This window comes from Aythya ferina, assembly GCF_964211825.1.
Source record: "Aythya ferina genome assembly, chromosome: 25".
Classification (NCBI taxonomy): Eukaryota; Metazoa; Chordata; class Aves; order Anseriformes; family Anatidae; genus Aythya; species Aythya ferina.
In genome coordinates, this window is record NC_140323.1 from 5,155,334 (window position 1) to 5,182,387 (window position 27,054).

The 27,054-nt window shown below is 49.4% G+C and overlaps 1 protein-coding gene across 17 annotated transcripts in view; it reads right to left on the reverse strand.

Moving 5' to 3' along the window:
- Positions 1–27,054, reverse strand: part of ANKS1A (ankyrin repeat and sterile alpha motif domain containing 1A) — a 106,480-nt gene that overhangs the window by 41,715 nt on the left and 37,711 nt on the right. For 11 of the 17 annotated variants that reach the window (XR_014685772.1, XR_014685773.1, XM_084497986.1 and 8 more), the window contains 5 exons: positions 26,785–26,981; positions 24,965–25,057; positions 21,036–21,153; positions 14,408–14,985; positions 556–606 (listed from right to left, as the gene is read on the reverse strand). Coding sequence is in view for 15 of the 17 variants with exons in the window: in XM_084497986.1 (XP_084354112.1) it covers positions 556–606; positions 14,408–14,985; positions 21,036–21,153; positions 24,965–25,057; positions 26,785–26,981 (1,037 nt within the window). In the remaining 2 variants the exon portion in view is untranslated. The remainder of the gene's footprint in view (positions 1–555; positions 607–14,407; positions 14,986–21,035; positions 21,154–24,964; positions 25,058–26,784; positions 26,982–27,054) is intronic. The other 6 variants (XM_084497988.1, XM_084497987.1, XM_084497985.1 and 3 more) reach the window with 2 other exon arrangements.

The window sequence follows — 27,054 nt, forward strand, 5'->3', positions numbered from 1 at the left end:
CAATACTGGAGGAAAATATGGGGGTGGTGCAAAACAAACCTCATCTCCAAATAAGACCAAGGGTTTTCATAACGATGCCTTTATTTGTTCTTTATAGGCAAGCACCGAGCCTGGGCTGCAGCAGGACTTCTGGGATAAGGATTTCTGGGATGCTGCCACAACCCCGAAGGCTCACTGCCGAATTTGGGTCTTAAGGTTAATCCAGTTCAAGCTCCAGGAGTTTGAGGACATTAAACTGGGCAGATCTACGTCAATTAACTTCATTACAAGATACGTACTCCAAGCCGGAGCCGCTCTTGTGCCCACTGTCTGGGATCTTTATCGGAAAGGCGTTCACTCCGGTGGCTCTGGAAGCCCTGGAGGTTCTTTGGTCTGGGGATCATTTGGAGCAAGCAGCGCCCGGGTCCAGCCAAGCTTCTCCTACTGATCATCAAAAGGGAAGAAATAGGTGGGGAGGGAAGGAGGAGAGGAGGGAGAAGCGTGTTTGTTCAGGCAGCCCCAGCCCCTCGAGCCGTCTCCCAGCACCAGAGGCAAAGCGCTTTGCAGGTCTCTTACGCTGTGCTGCCGCCGAGCCCTGGAGACGTGCGGGGACTGCTGCCGGTGCTGCTGGGGGAGGCAAAGAGCGTAAGAGCACGTTTGGGGCAGAGTCATGACTGTTCGCAGCCCCTCGTCGGTCAGAGCTATCAGTGGCTGCTGTTTGGCACGAGGCAGCTCAGCTCCCTCCATCAGCTGCTCGTTCCAAGAAATCTTTTATTTCCCAGGATGTACAGCAGGACAGCCAACATTCCTCCCTCCGCCACCATGCTCCATCCTTGGATTCTCTCCTGCACCCTTACCAGTTGCAGTTCTCCTCCTCCACAGCACAGGAAGGACAATAGGAAGTTTTAACCTGATTTTAGGGACGGTCAGCCCCATCACGTGCTTGTTGCAGGGAGCGAGCGGCTACAGCATCCCGGCCACAGGGAGGGCAGCGCAGGCCAGGAGGACTCTCCCCACCTTCCCACTTCCTCCCAACACAGCCAGGAGCTGCCCAAGGACAATTCTCTCCCATGTACACAGGGAACAGGTGCCCAAATGCTACAGACAAGAGGACAACACGAATCCAGATGGAGCCCTGCTCCGAGCGGGCAGCCGGGATGAATTCCCCTGCAGCAGGGCAGGTCGCCATGGTCTGACACCCTGACAAATTTGCTTCCTTCCTTGTTTGCTTGCAGGTCGTTTCCATAGCTGGATTCAAAGCACAGATTACTTCTGGGTGCCAGCCCAAGCTCACTTGGTTGGGTCGCACCGCCCTGTGCTAGGAGAAGGCCGCGCTGCTTTCTGGGCTCGGTCCCCAGCACTGACAGCTCCACGCTCAAAATGCAGCAGTGATGACTTGCAGGTGCTTCTGAGGCACTCAAAAACACCCATGAGCTTTTCCTCAAAAGCAGGGGATTGCCTTGTGCTACATAAAACAATGAAACAATCACCCGAAGGATTACCTTTCATGCTCATCCTTTGCTACACACGGGCTCCAGCCGGCAGCAGCCAGAACCACGCCACAATTAGCACACAGGGAAGTCCCACTTCCCCACTGCCCTCCACAAAAAACAACACTCTCCCAGGTCACCTGCCAGCCCAAACAGCACCTTAAGGCTGATCAGTTTGTCCTAGGTGGTAAGAGGTTGCAAAGAGATGAGAAGAGGGGAGGGACACAAACCCAAAGTCGACTTGTGAAGCATCCCCGACCTCCACAACCAGTCCTCAGCCGCACTCCGTGGCACTAAAACGGTGATGGAAGAGAAAATACCTTGAAAATAGCATATACCACCGTTTTTTTAGGCTGTTCTTTCCCAGTGGTTAATTATTAAAACACAAAAATACCGTGTTTAAATATAGCACTGCAGCCCAGACGTAGCTTGAGCCTGAACACTCAGTTCGGATTTGTTTTGGCTTAACCTGCTTTTTTCCACTGAAGCACCACTCATCCCTCTCTGAACAGGTTGGACTGTTTTTCTTCCTCAATTCTTAAACATCCAAAGAAATAAAACAACTACATCCTTTTGCATCCTAAATTCATATAATCTTATCTGTTATTCCAAGAGAGGTGCAGCTGGATCCATGCTAGAAAGGTATTTTGGCCACTGAGCAGAAACCCTTCAACAAAAGGAAGCAAAAGTATTGCAAAGCTGAAATCCTTTGGGAGAAAGGCTGCAAAAAATGAGTCCTCCAGCAAGCCCCAAATAAAGGGATGCAGAGGAAGGAGTTGCAGAGTGGTTACCAGCACCAAAGCTCACCAGTTTATTTTTGCATTTGCCTAAGTTTTGCTGAAAAATAAAAATACCCCCAAAAAAAGGAGCTGGGTGCGGCCCAGAGTCATCCTGGGGCTGGGGAAGTGGTGAGCTCCTCAGGCAGGCAGGCAGCCACGACAACATAGCAACTGGCAATTTACTCCCAAACAGAACTTTATCTTCAAACAAACCATCCTGAGCAACCGAGTTCTGATTAATGGAGGAAAAAGGCATTTGTTTGTAGGGCCCAAGAAGAGCCAAGCTGGTTGCTGGTTTCTTCTCCCAGCAAGACAGGACATTTTGACACAAGTCCTGCAAAGCAACTCTCCATCCCATAGCTCTGGGGGCAGACGTGGGATGGCTTTTGATGTGAGCAGGACCCCAAAACGCCAGCCCCAAATATCGCCTCCCTTCTGAACGCACCCTGCAGGGGCTGTCGGGCAGCCCTAGAGGGGGTCAGGCTCCTGCAGGAGGGCAGCCCCATCCTATGTGATGCTGGCAGTGCCAAAGGCCTGGCATGGAGAGCTTTTGGGGCTCCTTCTCCCAGGATAGGCAGCGTGAGGGCTGGCACACGTGGTCCCTGGAGGCACGGCTCCGCAGCCAGCCCCAACAGGCTTCATCTCCGCTCCCCTGCCCTTGATGGACGCGAAGCCGTGGGGTCCATGCTAATCTCTCCGTATTTTCCTTCACAGAGCCAGCGCTGAAGTTTGGAGCCAGCGAGTCCATTGAGAGAGACAGAGGACGATTAACGAGTCCCGGGGTCTTTTATCACCGAAAGAAAAGCCAGCTTCACAGCACGAGCTGTCTGCATCCACTGATTTGCATGCAGGGGAAGGAAGCTTCATTCAGAAAGCACAAAATCGAGCAGCGCTCCATTAGGATGGCACTCGCCCCGGTTTGGGGGCATCTTTATGCTAGTGCAGCTTTCTGGAAGGGGCTAGGGAAAAACCAAACCTCCAGCAGAAAAGCCCTGGGATTTCCCACCCCTCTGAATGCAGGAGCTCTGTGCTCGTCCCTGCACAGAGCATCGCTGATTCCCAAGGACACGTCAAGGTTGTCCTGGGAGAAGAAAAAAATAATACATGTGGGCATGGCAGCATCTGGGTAAGCAGACAGTGCCGAGAGCCCAGCTCTGCTGCCCTACAGGAGCAGAGCCCCCCACTCCTTCCATCCCCTCGGAGGGGGTCAAAGCCTCCAGGTGCCACGCACAGCGACCCACGCTGCTGCTCCGCGGGTGGAAAACCCCAAACCTCCATCCCAAACAAAGCTCCACGCGGGGCTCCGAGCCCCACAGCCAGCCATGTTTGGAGGCTGTAGGCTTCCTGAGGTCAGCATCAGGAAGGCCAAGCCGAAGGGGAGGTTTGAGGACGTTAGCTGGAAGCGTGCCTAAGACAAAACAGGCGATGCCAGCCAAGCTCTCCACGCAGCGCTCGCTTCCCAACGCCTTCCTCACACTCCTTTGCAGGGAGCATGTTTCAGGAGCCAAATATCACCGTTAAAATCCAGTTATGCCTCAGTACACAAAGGAGAGCCCTTCTGATGCTTTCACCCTGAAAAAAACACAGCGTTTAGAGTTAACTCGGGGGCACTGAAGAAGAACTGCAATGAAGTGTTTTTCCCTGAAATCGCTGTAACAACCTCAGGCTTGTTAAATCAGGTTTAAATCGGGTACGGAGGGAACGAGATGGAACAGACTGCCTTCCCCTGCTGCTGCTGCAGGATCCCCGGTGCCGCCCGAACAGGGAACGTGTTACACCAAACAGAACATGATTTATAGCTGGAGGTATGTCTTTACACGCACACCTATACAAAACACACGTAAAATTACTTTGTCTCCCTTGAAGCGCTTTCAGCAGCTCACCCAAAGCTGACAGCAGCACCCCCACCTGGGGGAAACGGGGGCACCGCCAGCTGTGCCATCACAGAAATGCCCAGTGCATCAGGGTTTGTCCTCAAAAACTCTGCCTGGTGCTCCCTGGCCTTCCCTTCCCTTACGGGATATGATTCCTGGTACCACACACGCCGTTGCCCCACTCTTTCTGAGCCCTGCACATGAAAAGGGAAAACCCTGTGTGGGGTCAAGACCTTCTGCTTCTTCGGGGGCTCCTTCCCAAATTGGCAGCTTAAAGCCAGCAGCCCCGAAGCCTGGTCACGAGGACGATAAGCTACAGCATGCCTGCACAAGTGGCAAAGAAATAGGAACACCGAGCAATAGAGTTATTCAGATAAAGGTCTATAATTAAATAAAAACACGCAGAAATAAATGGCCCACTATCTACCACGTGTACGGTATTAGTGCGTTATAATGACACCCTACAGCATAAGAATAATTAAGAATATATCAGGATTCCCATTATAAATCCTTATTATTAAGGGGTTCGTAACCTACTGTACAAATTCACCTAGGGCTAAAACCCAGCAGACGAGACAGCAGCACCAGCAGCGTTTTATTCTTGAAAGCTACTCAAAGTTGGGTTTAAGGGTTATCAGTATTTTAAATTTCTGCAATTCCGAGCAAGTGTCAGGGGTTAAGACTTCATTATTTCTAAGCTTTTACACCTGAGGGATGGGGCATATTGGGTTTAAGATTATAAAATCCAGACAAGCTGCTTCTCGAGTTTAAAAACCCCTCTGAGTACAACAAACACGCCCCCAATTACCAAGTGATCAGCCTCACTACAGCCTAATGGATTTGCTGTAAAAAAACAGGAGGGAAAAAAAAAAAAGATTCATTAGGTCCATGGGCAATGCTGGGGAAGCACTGAACATCTTCACCGATACTTCTGCTTTGTACCAATACTGTAGCAAAGCTGAAATACTGAAATAAAATGAAATTAAGATTAATCCCAAGCTGCGTGGTTGGCTGAAAGGAGGAGATCCTGCCTGCACACAAAGCCCAGCTCCCAGCCGTCTCAGCACGGCTGGCAGCATGTCAGGTACTTATGGGGTGGCTCCAGCTGAGCACGAGACCCTGCTGATGTCTCCAAGCATCCTATGGGGTTGCCAGTAAACAAGGGCACGTTGTTTTGGGGTTGCTTGGAGAAGAAAAAGAAAGCAGAGCTCTTTAACGGAGATCTCAGATTTTCTTTTTTAATTACTGACTTGTGAAATCATCTCTCAGGGGATGCAGCGGGTGATCCAGAGGGAATGGAGGAGGTCAAGACGGAGCAAATGAGTCCAGCAGCAGCTGCACAGCGGTGCTGAACACCAGCACCCGGAGCAGGAGGGACAGGCGGAATGAAAAACCAGCTCTAAGTAGCCTCAGTGAGCATCCCAAAATTAATACCCACTTCATTTACACCACAAATCCCCCAAATGGCAGCAGCATCTCTTTGCCAACGCTTTTGTCTTTTCCAGGCTTCTGGGAGCAGTGGTAATTGCTCCAGCCCAGCTCCTCCTGCTTCTCATTTCAAGAAGAGGAAACACATGGTGAAAATGTGCCCAGCCAGCCTTCCCCAGCAGTGGCACTAACGTGAAGCCCACTACACGTGAGGTGCTTCTTCGCCTTCCTTAGCTGCATCTCTAAGCTCTCCCCGCTCCTGCAGCTCAGTACAGCAAGGCACAGCGAGCACCCAGCACCACGCACTGAGCTCGCTGCAGCCTCCAAACATTTTGCAGACACACAATAATTGCAGCCTGATGTGACAATAGCACGGATAACAATAGAGGGGTCAAACCCAACAGACAGAAACGCGGATCTGTGAAAAGCCGACATGCCACAGGCTCAAAATGCCACTGTGATTAGGGCACTCGCAGGCAGGCCAAAAAGATCCTGTGTGCAGACTTTGATCTGGGAGACAATATAACAGGTGCTGCTTTAACACGCAACTAGGTCCTGCCTGCTCCGCTGTTTGTCCTGCTGATGCAGAAGACAAATGATCTAAGGCATTCTCCCCAGAGAAGTCTCCGGTTAATAGAGAACTGATATCATTAACTGATATTTCAGCCCTGAGTGTAGAAGCAAGGCTGCCCAGACCCAGCTGGGATACGCTGGTGGAGCAGCGGGATGGCTGGATGGCATCCCACACATCTCTGAAAGGGACGGGGGTGCAAGCAGGAGGAGGATCAGGGACAACACCTGCTGGCTCCTTACTGCAAAGGCAGCCCTTGGGAATTTGGATCCGGGCCACGAATCTCACTTCCAGAGCAGTGACAGCACATAAACCACTCTTCTGATGTAGTTTACGATGCTGCGGCTTATGTTCTTATGTTCTCCACATCAGCAGCCCGTAGAGCAGCAGCCTCGTGTCATCACCCGGTGCATTCTGCGTGTACCAGCGGTTAGGAAGTCAGCAGAACGAATGTCAAAGGCCTGGAAAATCTAAGGCTGCTTTCATTAACTCAAACCCGGATTCCAAAAGTGAGTCTGTTGTTGAAGGCACATTTCAAAACGCAAACTTCAGGGTTCCCGTGCTTTATCCTGCTCCAGCAGCATACGTCTTCTGCACATAGCATGAGGACTCGCTGAGTTTGGTGTTCACTGCAAGCCACGCTGCGACTGCTCATTAGTGATAACACACACATTTTCTAGCTCAGTAACAGTCACAGAGACTCGTTTGGACCTCGATCAGGGACTTGTTTCTTACCACTCTCCTCCTGTCTATAGACTCATAATTCAGAGATTTGTGCAAAACCAAACACGTACCAAAATAAAAAGAATACATAATACAAATTTGCACTTCACAACCGGTGTATCATGGATCTGCAGTTTCAGAAGCCTTAAATATACACATATATTTGTATGTTTAAATATACACAGTTAAATTAGATGTTAATATGACAAAAAAGCTGGCTAAATTAGACAATGCATCTGCTCAGAGAAGTGAAATGGCCGGATGTGAGTTATTTTGAACTCGCAATAAAAAAAGCAAAATCCCCTTAACAATATCGAAGCAACTCAAGACTCTCCACAGCTACATTTTCATACTCACTCATCCCAAGGCACAAAGCCAAGAACAATTCGTTAGGCTCTTGGAGCAAAGGTTTTCTCCAGTGTGCAGAATGCAACACAGCGTGTTAAGCCTGCTTTGGAGGCTTCAGAAAGACTATATATTATATATATATACACACATGTAAACAATTTTAAAAATAAAACATCTGAAGTGCTTGAAGATGTGACGTAAAATAGAAGAGAATATAATGAAAGGCTGAATTTAGTAAGGACACTGGCTGGACATTCCTGGTCCAGAAAGTCTTGAAACCACTAACGATCACCAGATCCTTACATAACCAAGATATCCGCTAGAGCATGAGTAACTTACATTAGTGAATCAAAAGCTTCTGATTCACAAATATTGGGCTAATACACAGCCAAAGTTAACAAACACAGCAATAGTGGACAGAAATTGTGTTATTCTAGATGCACGCTAATTTGGACATGTTCAGCCTGTAATTGGTGGTCTATAAATAAGAGGAGAGAAGTCACTGCGTTCACTTCTGGATTGAGGGCATTTCCACAAATCCTTATGAATGCCTAGATGGAAGGCTTCTTCCACGCCCAGCGTAAGTGCTGAGCTGCAAAATCACACCAGATTTTGAAAGCTGCCCAATGAAGAGCTACCCCAGCTATCTGTCTAGTTCCAGATGAATTGATATGATCCAAAGAACTGGCAAAAAATATTATGTCTAAACCTTGCTGCTGACTCCAGGAATAAAGTATGCTTGTTTTACATTCACCTTCCAGACCAGAAGTCCAAACACTCCTACCTACAAAGCTGGTAAGTTGTCTGAGTTTGGCTTGGCTTGCTTAGCTCAAGTCTTGGTTTACAGCTTCAGAGCCTGCAGTCAATAAAGCAAACCTGAACTGTGAGAACACAAAAGCTTTCACAACATTAATCAGGACGAAGGAAATCTTGCCACTGGGGGCAAAGGGAAAAAGAAAGATTTAACATCAAGGGTTATGTAAGAATTCCTGACCTTAGCACAGGAAAGCAAGAGGAAACGTTGGGATCTGGAGATAATAGAAGAATCAGCCCACTAATTAAGTCAATTAAGAGCCTGAAGGACACATTTGTTTAGAAGAGCAGAAATCAGGATAAGAATACTGACCACATTACTACTTTTCCCCTAACCAACAATTTATAGAACATTCCAAAATGGGCAAAGGGCTAACTGGAATGAGTACTTGGAAATAAGGGCCAGCTCGAGGCAAAGGACACGGGCTGCAAAGCATGCTGAGCACCCGCAGCTGGAGAACAGGCCTGGTCCCCAACCTCAAAACCAGGGCAAAGTGAAGCCTTCAGATTTAAACACCAGAATTACAACAACAAAGCACAAATGTTTAGGAAGCATCAGTTGATGGCAAGGACAAAAGGAGCCTCGCGGCCTGCAAGGCAGGGCTGTCCTTGGCCCAGGCAGGACAGCTTGTGTGCTGCAGGTGGTACGAGCACAGAGAAGCTGAACATATTGTTTTCTCAACTGCATTTCTCACCTGAAACACCGGGATTTGGGTCTACAGCACTGGGCCATCTGGGAGCCACTACCCAGCAGGTAAGCCGCGTGAGCTTGTCAGAACAAGAAACACCGAGCTTTTACAGGATGCAATTTCACCAGGCCCAAAAATAGCAGCTCTTCCCCTGAACAGCGAGGGAAATATTTGCATTTTTCTTTCAACACCAGCTCGCAGCTCTGAATCTCAACTTCTGAGCGCTGTTTTAAAGCAGTGGCAGGTTTTGCATCAAGAGCTTTCCTGAAAGTTTCACATTTCAATGCAAATGTTCTTAATCCTCAGCAGTAAGAGTGTAGCTGAGGCATTAATTCCACCAGGTCCTTAAATACCCGAGCAGCCTGACAAGGTTAATGGAGCTGGAGTATTTATGGCCACCCCACTAGCTGCAACCACATCTAACTTGCTCCCCAGCTCTTCAAAACCCAGGCTGGAAGGCACTATGCGTGTGTGGTTTGCTCCTGTGACATTAAGACCCCCAAAATGGATCAGCAACTGCTGCAACACCCCTACAACATACCTACAGTGTACCAACACACCCAGACCTACTGCAAACAGGAAAGAAACCTCGCTGAGCTGACAGCACAATGTGGAGCTGAGAGGAAATCGCTTGTAGGAAACGATGGCTGTCCGGCACCATAATTAGACAAAATATTCATTAATTCATCAGCTAATTCAGTTGGGGGAAAAATGCATCAAAGTGGTGGACTGTGCGTTTCCTTTTTCTAAAGGAAGCTAAAATAAAATGCATGTTTTATTCAGTTCCCAGAGTTTCTTTTGAAGCGGGTTTAATCTCTCCCTAAAAGAGCTCAAGACAGCAGCCACAGCAGCCGCCTCATTTTGGGAAGCTGGAGCTGGAGCCTTTGAGCCTGTCATTACAAATTCAACCTTGGAGCCACTTACTTGATAGCAGACAGCTGGAAGAGGAGAATTAAGGGGTGTCAGGAGCCAGGTCTGCAGCTGATTCTCAGGAGCGTGCCTCGCTCTTTGCCCCCAGACACTTCAGGGACCATTTTTCTTACCGGGCCAGGCCTCGGCACCAGGCGTTTCAGCTCAAAGCATGGAAGCACATCAGGGCTGGTGACACCAGGTCATCCAGCTGCACCTCCCAGACCACACCTGTGTCACAAACAACCACACTAGGAGTCTCTAAAACTCCCAAGGCCCAGCAGAGGCTGGCTCGCTATCCCCAAAGAGCAAATCCCGGGCCTTGGCAGGGGTCTGGGACCCTTCACAGGAGGAAGGGGCCTTGCCAGCACCAGCTTCGTAAAGCTAGAGGCCTACCCACTAAAACCAGGTTTTCTGTTAAAAAGAGGCCTAAAAGCCTCATTTTGTAACACCCCAGACGTTACCTGATGTTGACCTGTGTGACAGTTTGACACAAACCTGGGAGATTTCCACAACTTTGGCTCGTTTCTGCTTGTCCAGACAAGGGGCCTCACGCTGTGTCAAACATCGGACACTGAGGCCGCTGGGGAAGCCCCGTGCTTTTGGTTTTGGGGCAAGAATGTGCACAGAAGTGAAACAGGGATTGCCACAGTAACACATCTGAGACCTGTTACAAGAGGCCCTGCACCTACATTCACAAAGCCAAGCCCCGTGCCAACATTTTGGGGTTTTGCTGAAGCCAAGGAAGGACCGAAGCTGAGCAGGACACATCTCCCAAATACTCACAACACCGCTTTTATCAGCCTGACAGCAGCACAGGGGATGGAAAGCGTTTGCCACAGCCCCTGCTTTTGTTTCCAGCGGACTGTGGCACGAAGCCTCCTGCAGCCCAGCCCTGGGCCCCGCGTGAGATCCCTCGATCCCTTCCCAAACCGATCACCGTCAGGAAGCTGCTTCCCCCGAGGAGCTGCAGCAGCTCGGTGGGTGATCGTGATGAAGTTCAACTCCAGCGTGGTCAGGCTCCCTCCAGCACTGACAGGCTGATGTGTCAGAGGGAGAAAAGGACCCTGAAAAATTGTGTCAGAAGCTGGGGCAGAGGGAGGAAAATCATTTAAAAGCTAAACCCATCCAAAAGTGATCATATGGAACGGGCTCAGGACAAAGCAAAGATGTCTTATATCCTCTAGCCTTCCATAAACAGCTGACTGGTCATATTCAAGGGCTACAGGTTGCCTTCTATCCAGAGACCTGAGCCAGCTGACAGTCACTAGGGAGCTCAGTTCAGCCCCTCCTGGGATCAATCCCTACAACATTTGCCCATCTCCACCTGCTTGCACATGGTCCTGGGCAGATGCACAGAGCTGGAGCTGCTTTGTGGAGGGGGAAGGCAGCACAGACACCCCGGGAAGCGGGCTGGCAGCAGGGCCGAGTGCCGAGAGCCCCCTCCTCCTGCGGGAACACAAACACAGTTGATTCCCCTATGCAAAATTCATTGCGAGCCGCAACGGCTGCGTGCTCATCTCACAGCTGCAAAATATTTATGAGCTGATTATGAAAAACAAATTGATCATTTTAGCCCTCAGCCAAGTTTGGGAGGACTCAAATATTTATGCGGACCAGCGGCGCTGCCTCCTCACGCCTTCCTTTCACCTTGCTTCCGGAGCGGAGGACGGAGCACTTTGGGTCCTCGCCCCCAGCTCCCTGGGCAATGCATTGCTGCGTGCTTCAGTCATTTCCCTGGCTTGCTCACAGAGTTCACATCTGCCAGCAGCTGGGGACACGGCGGGTTCGTGCTCCACGGGACGGGAAGGCGCTGAGCAGGCTCCTCCGCAGCGCAGAGCTCTGCTGTCAGCGTGAGCCGCGGTTCGGGCCAGGCGCTAGGAGCAGGGGAGCTGCTCATCCCTGCATCTGGGAGCGGGGCTGAGCCTTGCCAAGTGAATCATTCCTTCCCCATCCCACCCTTTTGGTGGAGCCGGCGCCACCTTCCACTTCCAACAAAGGGCATTCGCGGCGCTCTGCTGGGGAGGGATGTGACCCCTCTCGTCCAAGCAGCAGATTTTCCTGCTGCCTCTGGCCGGCCAGGCTAGCTGAGCAGTCACCCATGGCCCAGAGCAACACTAGCTTGGCCTCTGCCACAGATCCCATCTGTCTGTGGGCATGAACTGGTCCCTCCCCACGCTCCCAGCGCCCCGAACAGACACTCCTTCTGCTGGCAAGGCCAGTGGGAGAAATCCCTCGCTTGTTTGCTACAGCCGCATGTCGCAGAGCTGCGTGTGGATCACTTTCTTCCTCAGCTGCCTGCATAAAGACCATTAAAATTAACAGAATAATGCGTATAAATCTGCCATTGTTTCTCCTTGACACAGAGGAAGAGCCAAAGCATCGCTAACAGGGGTGGCTCAACAAGGTTTTGTATTAGCCTGGTAAATTTGGAGGCTGCAAGTCGCATTTAATTCAGCCCAGCTGCATTATCCCATTCAGAGGACTAATTAAGCCTCTAACAACAGCACTACATTTATGTTTCAGTCTCATTGTTGCCATTATGACCAGCCGGATCAGCCCCTCTCTGCACATACAAATCACTGCAAAAAAAACCCCAAATGTTCCCTGCAGGTGCATCTTCACCACTTCTTACCAGGCACCACAGAAGCCTGCCTCGCAGTATTTCAGAGCAAGAACTGCCTGGCCATATGAACCCAGCAGCAGCTCCCTTTCATGCTGCTTCCACAGAAAAATGCTCTGCCCCATGAAGGTGCCCCTCCTGCTGACAGTTTCGAAGAGTGCAACCATTGCATGTGCTCCAGGAGTCAGAGTGAGACCCTAAATATCTCGGTACAGAGCCCTGAGATGTTAAAGAGCAAACCAAGCTAAAGGCTTGAATCCCCAGCTGGTGGCTTGACCCTCTTCTTGGGAGAATGGTTAGGTTCACACAGGAACCTGAACACCCTGCAGCGGCTGCTGCTATCTCACAGATGGGAAACTGAGGCAGGGAGGATAAACACTCGTCCAGAATCAAAGGGGTCAGTGACAGCCAGGAGACCCCAAGGCAAATCAGTGCTCTAGCTGTAGGGCACTGCTACACGATGACAACACTCGCACAAGGTGTTTAAATTCATCATGTCAGAAGCTGGGAAAACATGCCAAACCATCAGGTTTTGCTAATACCGATCTTTTTCTACACTCGACCTGCTCCATTGTGGGCAGATGTGAATTTCTTGCGTTCTTTCTATGATTTCCTCACCTAAACATGGTGTGAAGGGGAAGCTGATTTCCCTCCAGTGGCTTGTTAGGCTGGCGCAGGGTGGAAGCGATGCTTTTTGTTTACAGCCAGGGAAGGAGCTCTGCAGGTTGTTTTCTCCCAGCAGCGGAAGCACAGGCACACGAAGGCCTGACCTCTGCTACTGGTGAAGCTGTGCAGCCCTGCAGAGCCCAAGGCTCCTTTCCCTTTCAGCGTTTGACTGTAAACAGCTCACTTAGGCATGAAGAGCACAGGAAACCTATCTGGGCCTTTCAAACACACTTTCTGCTATGTAATCTTCCACTAACAGCTGCTGTACGACCAGTCCAGGTACTAACCAGCAACGCCTCTGCAACCAGAGCACCTCCAGAAGAAAACCAATATTTGGCAACCCTGAAACATGCGGGGAGTGGGAGGGAGCAGGCACATGAACTGAAAGATGGGCTCACACCGAGGAGGGATTCCCTCTTGGCTTTCAGCATCTTTCAATACCTTCAGCAGAGGTGATTTTATCTCTGAGGAGGGATAAGAGAGGCAGCAGAGCCTCAGTTGGTGAGCGGACAGGCAAGCAGGGGGCACAACCATCCCACGAGGCAGCAGTTCCCGACTGCCACGAGTTTACACGGCCGGCACACACAACCCCTCACCCCCAGCACACGCCAGGGTTTTTTATTTCCTTTCAGTGTACAAAGAGTGGTTCATCTGAGCTTATCTCTTCTGCAGCGCTGCTGCTCTACCAGCGGAGAATCATCTCCAAAGAATGTTTCAGTAATGCTGCGGTGCTGGGTTTCCGAGGGACACTTAATCTCGCCCGAGTGGCTCACTAGGGCCAACTTTCTGAGCATGAAATATTTAACTATCCACGAGCCTCCTGTAGTACAATAAAGTGACTAACAAGCCTCTGAAATAAATATGGGAAGAGGGAATCGGGAGCTATTAAATACACAGAGCAGCTTAATTAGTCTCTTCTTTCCATCTCCGTGAACCCAGGACACTGCTTGCCCCCCAGCAGCTGGGACCCAGAAACAAAGCCTCTGCTCTAAATGCTGGGAGCCTACAGGGGAAGGATCGGAAAGAGGTCTGTGTGAAGACATGGGGACCGCTTATCAGCTCTCCCTCATTTTTGTGGAGGTAAAACTTGGCTGGCTTGCTTATGAGAAACCAAGCCCTGCATTGAAGTAACTTAAAACAATAAGCTTTGAGAAGCCCCCCACTTTTTGAGAAGCCCCCCACTTTTTGAGAAGCCCCCCACTTTTTGAGAAGCCCCCCACTTTTTGAGAAGCCCCCCACTTTTTGAGAAGCCCCCCACTTTTTGAGAAGCCCCCCACTTTTTGAGAAGCCCCCCACTTTTTGAGAAGCCCCCCACTTCCTGCAGTTTTGCTTCTCCCCCACTCCAGTTAAGCCTCTTTCAAACGCAACTCAGCAGTTGCCTGTGGAGGAGATGTGAGAGCTAGCAGAAGCAATGAAAACCACCCAGGACCCCCTCCAAAGGCCAACACAGGGGAGAACCTCGTGCTCTGCAGACTCATCCCTGGCACAGGAGCTCCTCAGCAAGCTCAGCCTTACCTCATCCCACTCCGAAGCGAAGGACGGGGACTTCTCCAGCCTCTTCTTCCCGGTGCTGCAGTTCGAGAGCGATTCGCTCCGGCTCCCCATGGCATCGTCCTCCGTCGGAGAGCAGGTCAGAAGATCCGAGTCCGATTTGGACAAACTTCGGCTGAGTTTGAGCTCGGCTTTGGGCTTGCTCCCTGGGTGGGCTCTGCCCACAGCGCCACCTCTGTCCCCCTCGTCCTCGGCACCGCCGGGGTGCTGGAGCACGTGGGGCGTGACTACAGTTTCAGGATCCGCCCGGTTGGCGTGCGTGTGCTGGACGGTTGCATAGACTGCTTTCTGGTTTTGGTCTGGAGAGCTGGTCCGTACTGATCCAGAGGCAGGTAAGGCAGCATCCTCCAGCTGCATAGCAGGTGGGTGGCTTGTAGCTTCCGTGCCTCCTTTCTCCGCGGAGGAAATGAGCCTGAAAGGATCCTCGCTTATTTCACAGATCGGGGAAGAACCGTGGAGCAACCCTGAAAACTGCTCTGGAACCTGGATGTCCTGGCCGTCTGCAGAGTCTTGGCTGCGGCTGCCACTGCTCCTCCTGTGGTCTTCAAGGGGATGAAAACAGAAGGGAAAAAAAAAAAAGTTAAAAACCATAGAAGAAGCAGCAAAATTCCAGCTCTCCCCCTGCCCTCCCTCGGTGAGGGAGGGAGAGATAAAGAGAGAACAGTTCCGTATTGTTCCGCGTGCTCAACTTGTACCCAAAGTCATGGCATTTACGAAATTCCAAACACTGGCCTGATTTATGCAATCTGGCAGCTCTCCTTGTTGTTTTATTCCTGTTAACACTAACTATCAGTCCTTGCTATATAAGGCTAAGAGAAGTGCTAACTATATCCTGCAGAGAGCAAGTGAGGTAGGAGAAGCAGAGACGGAGGCTCCTGGAACATCTGATGCATTTCCATAAAGGCCGAAGTGTTATTTAGAGCAGCGCTCCCTGCTTTTGGCACGAGCTGCAGGGTGGGAAAAACTTCTGGACTGCAATCAACCTGCGAGTTCCAAAATCCGCTCCCCAAAGAAAAAACATTGCTTTCCTCCCTAGTGGTTTCCGAGTTTAACCTCTCCTCCTTACTCAGGGGAGAGAAATAAACAGTTTACGCAATAAAAATCTCGATCAAAAAGACTCTCTCCTGCAAGCCAACTGCTGAGCACAGGCAGGGCTGATCTGTTAAGGCAGCGAGCTGTGGGCACTGCTGGCTGTCCCCAAAAGAAATGTGACACTTCTCGGATACTCCTGCACTAACATCTTCAATATCAGGTACCGGGGTCCTGGACAAATCATAAATAATTGAGCAATCCCAATTGCCAAGCATGTGCAGCAACAGATGAGTACTCACCTTGGTCGTGTTACACACACACATTGCAACTGCAGAAGCAAACCTTTGGAAAGGTGAGAAATGCAACTTCTGCTTCCCTCAATTCCCTATGTACCTGCGTGTAGCTGTCTGGAAATTTTAACTCTTCTATTTACTGCCTAGAAGCATTCTTCAGTTTGAAGACACATAAAACTATGCTGTAAAGGAGCAATAAAACAAAGCACCTCAACAACACGGCTCTGAAATAGAAAGATGGTATTTAGACATGAAGAGGAAATTCCTCGGTTGGTATGTGAGACAGCAGCTCTCGGGAGCCAAGGCAAAGGAATCCTCATCTCACTAAGAGGCAAATCAAGGAACGAACGTTGCATATCTTTAACAAGCAGCCGCTATTAGCAGCAACAGGGCAATCAACTCCTTCCCCCCTGAGTAGCTTTTCCAGCACTGGGCTTGACCAGGTCATTTCCAAACACTGACATCTGTTTTTGTGGTATGTCCTCACACCAGAAACCAGGCAGGAAAGCACCCTGAATGAGCCGTTTATCTCCGCACGCCACTTCAGATCCTGGGGGTCTCACACGCCCTGGGTTTGACGAGCACAAGGTTAGTCCCTCGCAGGCATTTGTTTACTCCACAGAAATGCAAAAAGCAGCTTGCTGGGTTGGCAGCTGAGTCAGGAACAGCAAAAGCCCGAACGGAGGTTAACAGCCAGGGCAGCGTGCCGGCAGACCTCACTTCTCACTGGTGTCAAGTGATGCTGGGGCTTATTTCATCCCGGATCCTATGAGTTTAGGATTCCAGGACAATGAAGTAGTTGTTGATCATCTTGCACGGGCACATACACCACAAGTGCTGTAGCTGAGGCTGCCAAAGGAAGGGCAGAAGGTGTCACCCCAAAGTCCCACCTGCACCATTTCCAAGTGAGGTTGGGGAGCACCAGCAGCACCCGATCAGAGGATTTCAAGACCAGGCTTGCAAAAAGATCTGAAGCTGTGATGCTGGAGAGAAACCTTAGAAGAGATCAGACATGCTGCATTCATAGGAGAGACTGGTATAAGGAAAACCACAGATCCTGTAAGAGGGACACAGCGTTGACTGGACAGTCACATTAACCTGGCAGGGAGGAAATTACTTTTTACTAATTCAAAAGCTTTTCTTCTCCTCTTTCCTCCCTTGGAGATCATTCCTTCCATGTCCCAGCTTAACCTTTACTGACATTTCTGCTGAAGGCAGAGAGGCGGCTGGTAGAAGTTCATGCCACGTGCTGGAACGCTTGGGCCAGAACAAAGTGCTCCAGATCCAGCTCCAGAGGCTCACAAAAGGGCTCCTGTTGCACAGAAATCACAGCCACCCATTCATCCTCGAGCCAATGAAGAAAGACTCTGAAATACAAGAGAGCTGCCAGGGAAGGAAGGGATGAAGCGAGGGCAACACCACTTGCACAGAAGATGAGGAATGTCTTGAAGGAGGCGTTTCAGAGCATGTAACACAGGCCTGCCCTGAAAGCTGCAGACAGAAGAACAGATGTTGGAAGGAAATCATTGAGGTGCACAGGCTGGGTGCAAAGAGGGTTCCCCGGGTCTTACCTTTTGAGGTCTCAACTCAAGGAGCCTCAGGATGAGGAGAAGAGAGGCCAAAACCACCACAGCCCAGTGGCCACCTCAGGATGTGTACCTTTTTGGGATAGGTTACTTACATGATTCAGCTGGTGTGCTGACCCTATATATCACCAGCAGGATTTGTTTCGTGCCCCTGCATTATGAGAATCAGTTTGTTATTGCAGCTGCCTTCTGCTCAAGCTCCCCACCCCTGGAACTAAGGAGGGCATGTGCCAGTCTCTAATCTTCATCTAGAAAAGGCTCCCTGTGCTACAGCACACCAGAGTTTGTCAAGTGATGGGCATACAAATCTAGCTCCTGTGGCAGGAAAGGCTAGAGAAGAGAGGGAAGCTGGCCTTTAGAGTACTACTTTAGAGGTGCAAAAATAACCTATAACTGCAGTAAAATAGAAACACAAGCTTTCATTTACATGGTGAGGTACTGCATGTGAAATTTAGAAGTGTGCAGTGTGCCCAAGTTCTTGTTTCATCACCTTGGTCATCTGGGGCAGAATTTATCCTCCAAAAGCTACTTGAACTTGTGTTCATTTGCACGCCTTCCCCTATTGCCCTTCAAGAAAGTGCAGTGAAACACTGTCCCAGCTGCCCAGAGATCACTGATGTTACTCTGCACAGAAGCTTCTCGATACATTACGATGGCAAAAACGCAGGCTTGGATCAAAGCCATGGGAAAAGGGCCTGTCCTGTGATAAAAAGGGAGAGCACGCAGGCTATACATAGCCCAGCAGAACCTCAACAAGTACCAACCTTTAATAACCACCAGAAGGAAGCAAGGCAGTCCTACCTGAGGCTGGTTACTGCTGACAGCACTTCTGGGTAGCTCTTCTGAGAAGCAAGACAAGCATCAGAACCCTGCCATCTCCACCAGATCTCTCTCTAAATGCAGCAGTTTTCTCCCCCTGACCAGTCCGAGCACAGCTCACCACTCCTGGCCAGTTTACAAGTCCTGTTACAAAGCCCAACAGCCCCGAATTCACGCATGCGGTTGCCCGTGGTTGCCTTACCAAAGGAGGTGGGAAAGCATTTGGCTCACACCCCTCCTGATACCCTGCCCGAAACATTAAGCCAACTTTCCCCAGTGCTCCAGCATGTGACAGCAAACTGCTGCAGCGCACACAAAAGGCGACCGAAGCCGGGCAGATAATACCACATTCATCCAGCCACTGGCCACAAGACAACTTGCAGCAAGAGGCACAAAGGCTGCTATCACAGATGAAAGACTCCATTAAGAACAGCGTGCCTGAAACCCTGCTTCTGAGCTGCCCTGAAAAGCCCTTCTCAATAGTCTGTAAGGATCAGAGTCCTTCTCTGCTGACCAGAGACTCCTCCAGAAGTCATCAAGTAACATCTAGAAGCACATCCTCTCAGATCGAGGGCCAAGAAGCAATTCAAAGCCAGGCCTCAGCCCGCTCCTTGTCCTGGAATTAAACTGCTGCCTTTGATGCTTGAGGACCCTTCTGATCCAGAGGTGGAAAAATTCTCAAACACCCCAATTTGATCTTTAGTTCTTCACTCAGCCCTCGTTTAACTTCTGCCCAAGTGACTCCACTATTCCCCAGACGTCTCCTCCCCACACATCAGCACGCACTCACAGTTCAGACTCAGCTACATCTCCTTCCCCATGTCCTTCTGGCATCAGACCCCAGCGACTGCAAAAGCTGGCAACGTTTGCTTTTGTTCCCCATTTAATAATGCAGATTTCAAAGCTGGTCCAGCCTTGCAGAGCAGTTATGAAACATCTTGTGCAGAAAGAAGCTACCTGTAACTGCTGCGAGAAGATGAACAACACAAAGTCAGTGCTAACCAGCTGCCTCATCTCCTACTGGGGCCAAGAAATCCTAAGTCCCTGGGAGAACAAGAAGTAGGTGAAAGCTGTCAGGGGGCCCTGGGAAAGCTCCCCTGTTCCTGCAGTACATGGACCCTGCCACAGGAGCACCAAGTTGCCTTGGGAAACAGCTGGTACACTCTGGAAAACAAACATTTGAGGGTCACAGTCATCTCCCTCACAAGCACCTCCTTTTTCCAGATCCAGCACCACACAAAGGGCAGTGGGAGATGGCCCTGCCAAGCTTAAGAAACACAGAAGGTGAGAAATAAACTGGCTGGGCACCTTCACCCCCCAGAAGCAGCTCTTCACCTCCTCTAAACCCAAGGCTCGTTCTCCCTGCGTTAGCCATAGCACCACTTGTATTGAAGAAAGCGAACAAGCCCTGGAAGATGAGAACTCCGCTGTGTTCCTTGGATTTCTCCCACCACAGCACTGGAGAGGGCTTCAGGTTCTTTACAAACACAGCAACACTTTCCACAGACTGCAAACCATGGAGGCACAGCCGGCATCTTCCTACTGTACAGCAAGACAGGACCGCTCTCCAACCATCACCAGGTTAAAGGTGTTCCCCTCCACTTCTCCCTGGGATGGGGATTAGAGAGCCTGCAGCACCCACATCACGAGGGAAGAGACATCAAGAACAAGCACATGCCCTCCTTTGGGATTCTATTTTTATGACTTTTTAAGCAAGCCTGGCTATGGCAGCCATAGAACGGAGCCCAACTGTCAGGGGGAGCTCACACTTGAATAATCAGCAATAGCTGCACGCTGAAAAGATCGCCTGAAAGATTCCAGCTCAATAGCTGTCACTATTCCCCAGCTGAGAAGGCAAAGCACCAACCTGAAAAGCATCCTAACTCTGCCAAAGCCACTTGCTGCCTGAGGCAAACGCTGGTGGGAAAACAATGACCTCTTGTGCCGCCCTGTACAAGCCGAGTGCAGCAGGATGCAAGGAATGAGAGCTATCGTGCTGCAAGGAGAGGAGAGGAAGAAGAAAGCTGCAGGTCTTACAGGGCACTCAGTGAGGCATCACACTGAGTCCTCGTTATCCTCTGTTCATCCTCAAAATGAGATGGTTTCCAGGTTTAGAGTCCAAACTAAATCCTCCCAAATTCCGGCTCAGGAGTTTTGAATAAAGCAAGGGATATTTTTCCTCTAAACAAATCTTTTATTGTTGTTGTTGAAGGTAAGCCAAAAAGCCCAGCGACAGCCAAACACAGGAGACAAGGTGTTCCTAGATCCTTTGTAAAACCCAAAAGTCCCTCTGGGACGAGAGACCCGAGTTCAATACTTAACCCTGGCCAGTTCCAGAGAGGAGCTCGCTCTACACAGGTTTATTTTCCTCGTTAGCTCACATCTCAAATTAGTTTTAATGCACAGCAGCACGTTGACTCTGTGACTGGGACAGCAGGGCTGATCGTCTGCCGATACAAACACAACACCAGGACGTCTTCAGATCCAGATGGATGGAGAACGGGGCTCACTGAGATGCCAGCGTTGGTTCAGCTCACTTGTACCAGCACGGCACAGCCTTCCACCTCTCCGCAGTTACTTGACCGTGCACAACGTATGCTTACTTTCTGAATTAACACAGGAGGTCCCTGCAATGTCTCAGCTGTCAGGATAATGGAGTTGCTCTTCCTCCGTGTACATTTTGTACAGGAATGTTTTGATCTCTCATTTACAAGAGGGCAGATTACCAGGAAACAAAACAATTGCAGTACAGAATCCAGATGCCCCACCCAACAGCATTTAATTGTTCCAATTACTCTGCCCTCTATATTTTTGTTAAACTCATCTAAGCCAAACAGCTCTGCTTCTTGGATGCTCACTTACCTTTTGTTTTTCTATCCACCGCAACTGGCTTCTTAGTTTCTGCTGTAAGCAACAGCTCGTACGGGTGTTCCTCTTCCTCGGCTCCACTTCCCCTGCTTTTTCCTCGTGCAACAGAGGCCTAATGAAAAACAGCATAATGTAGTGCTCCACAAAGCACTGCTATTTATCCCTGCAATGAAGCACAAGGCCTCTTTATGCCATGCTTTAGGCACAGAACTGGCAGAGGCGACACCTTCGCTGTGGAGTGTTATCCAAAATGTACTGCCTTTTTTTTTTCTTAAAAAAAAAAAAAAAAAAAAGACCACCAAATCCCTTTATTTTCTAGTATTTAAGGCTGCTGACAGCTTTCTAGCACTGACTGACTGATTTACTGATTTACTGTGCGAGGTCTGCAGACAGCCCGGGGGGTGAGAAAAGAGCTGAGCACATTATTCTTGTTCATCCCAACTCAGACTTACTGTTGCTATTGGAATTTGCATCGTCATTCACTATTTAACTACTGGCTCTATCAGGACACGGCTGTAAAAAGAGAAAACAACAAATCCCTGCCACCTTTCCAGAATTCAGACCTAGTGTTCCTAACCTCAGGATGTACAGCATGTTTAGTACTACAGAGACCTCAGGCAACACAGTACAGGAACAGAGTTTAACCTCAGGATGCCCAGCAGTGACTGTGCTCATTTTAATCCCCAAAGCCTCTGATTAGAGCTGGTTTGTTGGCAGAAGCTCCAGCAAACTGCTGGGAAGCCACCGTCCCTGTGCAGGGAGCAGTCTCGCTGCAGGATCCAGATGAGTCTTGCTGCAGACTCGCATCCTGGTCTGCCTCAAGGCCAACTGCATTTAACACCCTTTGGGAGCCACAGGTGCCATCCCAGTACCAATGGGGCTAAACTGGGCTTCAAGGCACCCTGCCCACATGGTCGGCTGCCTTTCAGCACCATCTCCTGGCCAGACCCTGGCAGGTTGAGGCAACCCTGTCCAGAAACGCAACTGCAGCAGGGTCAAACCTGAGCCTGAGAGCAAATGATGCCAGCCTGCTGCCAAGGCAGGAAGAATAGGTCTGAACACATCGCCCCAAGGAAGGCTCTCTCGTACTGCCCACAGGCTCCTGGAACTGCCACTGCCTGGACAGAGGGCTAAGCACCACCACCAATTTCTTCCTCTAGGTGGAAACATCAGTTTCTTCAAGGGCAAATAGGTTCCTACCCGCCTGTGATCTAGCTAGGAGCCCTAGAAGCCATTTAGGGAGTCTTGGAAAGACACACAGGAATCCTACACCCCTGCATAAACCCAGCTGGCTTTTAAGTGTGCTTTGCAATGGGAGGAAGCAGGCTGTGCTCAAAGAAAGCAGTTATTCTATCTGCTTCGAGCATGAGCTGTCAGCCAGACCAGCTCCTCTTCAGGTGACGGAGCTCATAATGAGCAAATTAAGGAAAAAAACTTCCGACCAGATGGTGGCACAAAAACATCAGACCATAACAGTAGGTAACAGGCCCTTGCCAGAGATCTTGGAAAAATACTGCACAGCAGCAGCCTGTCATAACAGTTGTAGCTTGGACCTCCAGCCAGGCGTTAGTGTGCTCCTGAGGCTCCTGCAGATGATGAGGATTGTGTCGTCCTCTTTCGAATGCTCTGAGCACATTTGAAGACAGTAGCTCCCTGGCAGCACATACTTCCCAGCTTTTGCTTTGTAAAAGTCTGTGTATACATTCACAGGCCTGATTACACTTGATTTTTTCCGTTTCTTATCCTCGCAAGCCTTAAACAGAGCCTCAAATTAAAATTCACTTAAAATAAATTCCAGTGTTTGTTGGAGAACTGTGCTTACTCTGCAAGTTCTGCAACCAGGAGTAACAAAGTCAAGTACAACTTTCTTCTGACTCATCACACATACTGGTGAGCATTCAGCATCCCTTCACTATTCCCAAAGCCTAAAAATAAGAGGTTGTCAATAGTGAGTATGTCCATAAAGCGTACTTAATCCACAGAAGTGGACTTTGTTTTTGAAAGACTTTTTAAAGGCTAACTGATCTCATTTCTCTCTCCTTCCCCCCCAAGAACTGCAGACCAAACTGCAGGAATGATCACGGCGCCTTGTCTTTTGTCTGTACTTCCCTTTCGGAGATGAGTAGTAAACAAATTAAACTGGAGTCTAATTTGACAACGCAGAACCTTATTCAGCTACAAACCCAGAAGGTTTCTGCTGATAGCAAACGGCGGCATTCTCCAAACAATCAGCTCTTTTGCCTGTTTGTGCTAACGTTTCTCCACGATGGAAGTTAAGTTTCTTGTTTGTGCACATCTGCTTTGACTGATAGCCCTCATCCTGGCAAGGGAATAAAAAGACTACTTTTAAAACTCAAGTTTGGCCCAACCCCAGAACATTCGATGACTAACTATCCTGGCCCTCATGGGAGAGCCTGTTTGGAGGAGGGTAGATCAGGATGCTGCTTCAAGAAGTTTACAGCTATCCCTAAATATATTCTTGTTGGTGCCTGCCCAACCCAGAGAGAATGTGCTGGGACGATAAATGAAGGGCAGGAGTCAGAGAAGCTGAGCACCCCAGAAGCAGTACACAAAGAAAAAGAATCAATTGGACCCAAACTGCCTTTCTCAGAACATCTAGAAGGTCATTTCCAGGCAGCTTTACACAGTGACTATCTTATATCAATTAAAGTGGTCACAAATCAAGATTTCCCTAGTGAGTCCCTTTGTGCACAAGCATTTGACAACAAGGTTACCTTTAATGGATCCAGTTTCCAAAGCCTTTAACGGCAGGACAACACAGGAGGTGTTCTATAATTAAATATGGCAAAACAATTCAACAGGAGCAGTCACCACACATTTACTGCCATAAACGAGTTCTGCTTCCCAGTTGTGCTATCCAGATCTCTGCTCAGACCCAGCCGTGTGACTGGTTATATCATACGCTGGAAAACCATTTCAACAGCTGCAGAGAGACCAGTCCACAAGTTTGCGCTCTATTTATGCACCATTTGGTGCTTCACTTTCTATAAAAAGTCAGTTCTATTAAAGCAAATAATGTATGCTTATGTGTAGATTTGATATACTTCAGAAAGCAGATGGCAATTACGCCTTGTAGGAAACCCAGTGGATCAACACCTTCAAAGCAAAGCATCTAGTGAACTGGAGTGTGCTCCGACAGCCAAAGGCAGCAGACACTTCACTTGTTTCACGTGCATCTGACTGCACTTGGAAAAGTGCAGAAATGCACAAGGTTTGGTTTTGCTTTGAAGTTTTTCCAGGGTGTGAGAGGTTTGCAAGACACATTTGTGGTTACACGCACCTCCACCCCCATACTGAGGTCTCCCAGAGAGCCCTCACATCTGAGTTCGTGGGCTGGTGAATGAAAAGGAGCAATAGGAAGCCCAGGAGCCAGAACGCAGAACAAGAGAGCTTGAATTTAATTAAAAAGCAGCTCACACAAAATGACCTTTGCAGACAACAGCTTTAGCAAATGCTGGGCCAGAATCTTGTCTGAATTCAAGACCTTGATCCCTGTTCAGGTCAGTGGGATCTACAAGCCCACGCATCTCCTCCACAGCTGGAAGCTAAGAGGAAGCAGGAACTAACGCCCCACTGGATTTCAGTCTCAAGTGAAGATGCATTTGGTGGGATCATTACAAACAGGCAACAGTCCATATCACAACGTGATACAGAAAAAAAAACTCTTCCTATGGGAATTCCTAGCCAAGAATAGGAAAGCAAGGCTGAGGTCAAAACAGAGGTGCCCTGGAAGAACCACACAAAGGAAGTTCCCATGGCAAGTAACAGCAATGCTGGAGTGCAAGAACACTTCACAACCCAATTTGCAAGGGAAGTAATATCAAAATTGGCTCCTCCCAGATTAGGAGGACTGATCTTTAAACCACATTCCTGTAAAGCATCCCAGATCAAGTGTCACGTACCTCACAGGAAGCACCATGACCTATCTTCTTCTCTGCGTGCTGCTCTTCCTCTTCATCAGGTGGCGGCTTGGCAGGCGGGGGTGGCCGTTCTCTCTGCAGTTTAGAAGACCACTGTCAGTATGCTGTGCTAGAACACGTCCCCTTCTGCTTCCACTGACACTACATCTACGCTGCTGCGAATACAGCAGCACAGCAGACAGACTGCCCCTGCTCAGAACTTGTGTCCCTGCCCACTCCTTCACAGCTGTAGGACCACACGAGGCCAGCTCAGACTCACGGGAGCACTGTGCTTTCAGGAGAGTAAGACTGCTTGGGTGGAAGGTGGCATTGGTTTATTGATTCATGATTTAAGGCAGTTCATTCAGCCCCAGGCTGGTAATGTCTATGGCAGAGGAACACACAGTGAAGATCAGTAATGAACTCGTGCAGATGTGCAGGGAAGGACTGCTCAGTGCTTGTGTCTTGATGAAACAGTAACAGGAATGCATGATTCCAGAGGCACCTCTTATAGTGAAAAACCCCAGAGATCAAGAGACAGTGCTGCAGTGCATTCCTCAGCTATGCCAAGACTGCCAGGAGGCACTCAGAGCAGCACTGCATTGTCCTGGTGGAGAGCTAAAGACATCCCTAGGTCATCTCCTGCCCTGCAACAGCTCCATCTAATGGCGAATGGAAACACAACAGACAGAAACCGCTCATTTCAAAATGCGTGAGTAAGTTTTGGGAGAAACTCTGGCAAGCTCCTAGAGCAATTCCCCCTTTCTTCTCCCTTTTCACTGCAGTTCAGCCTCATCTCATTTGGGATACAGCTGAGCTTGTCTCACATCAGTCGCAATCAACCCAGGACAGTATAGAGGTGGGTATAAGCCACTAAGATTTAGCTAACAAACACATTGCATCTTGTACTGCATACTGAAAAGATCTGGCTGAAATGTCCATTTTCTAAAGCTTTTGTTTCATTTCTACTCTATTTGCTAACAGTGCAGGAAAAAGGTTGCACATCCTTACAGAGAGAGAGGAAACATGGCTACAGTACCACCAGCAGTTTGATTGTTCACTGCTGCTTTGCCTTTTGTCCAAAAATACAGCCACAGAAAAGGCTTTGCAAGAACAACCAGAAAACAAATCCTGAAGCTGACGCAGCATGTTCTAAGGCCAGCATCCCATCTGCCCCATAGCAGTGTTACTACTGATTGTAAGGAGGCAGCAGATGCAACTAACAGAGGGTGATGAAGACCTCTCCAGAGACAGTTCCAGCAGCTTTGCATTGCCTTGTGGAGCCTTGAGTACCCTCTACAGATCCCTGCAAGTAATACACACAAAAAAATGCTTCTGCCACCAACTAGTTTACCACAGGATACTCTTAAAGATAACTTCTTGGGAGCCTTGTCTGAGGCAAAGCAAAGAGAAAGATGAGAAATGCCACACAGAAAAGTTTCCGAAGTTTTTTCTCTTGACAATAAGCTACCCTTCAGCTAAGTGCCATGTTCTGACAAGCCAAGACTTACAACTGCCAGAACGCATAAGGATGCAATGCTGGGTGAAAGTCAGGCATGAAGAAGGGACCACTTGCCATGCTGCGTGGTGGTGTGGGTAACGGTGGCTTATCTGCACTGTCCTGTGTTGATAGTGGCTGATGAGAGATAAGCTCAGCTCTAACACAAGCAGAAGAGGTACCTGCCTGCTCCAATCAGCGTGAGAGATGGTTTTAGAGATTTCTCCAAACTGAGGAACTGGCAGCCTGCTGCAAAATCATAATGATGGAGATAAGTTCCCTATCTTTCTAAGGCAAGCAGAGACAAGCACACGCAGCTACGTACAGGCCTGACTCCTGCTGCTTTCAGACCAGCTCCTTCTGCTTCCTTATTCATGGACTCTCGATCTGAAGATCTCCCACTGGCAAGGCTGTCCAGGGAGTGGCAGGAGGTTGCATTGTATAAAGCTTCATACGGGCTCTCCTCTTCAGGGTTCACATCAAAATCTATGATCAGTTCTGTCACTGCTTTCTCCACATCACCTGGGAGAGGAAGAGAGGAAAAAAGAGCATCACTGGGGGCTTCTGGCCTCTGAAGGTCAGCCCTCACAGGAGG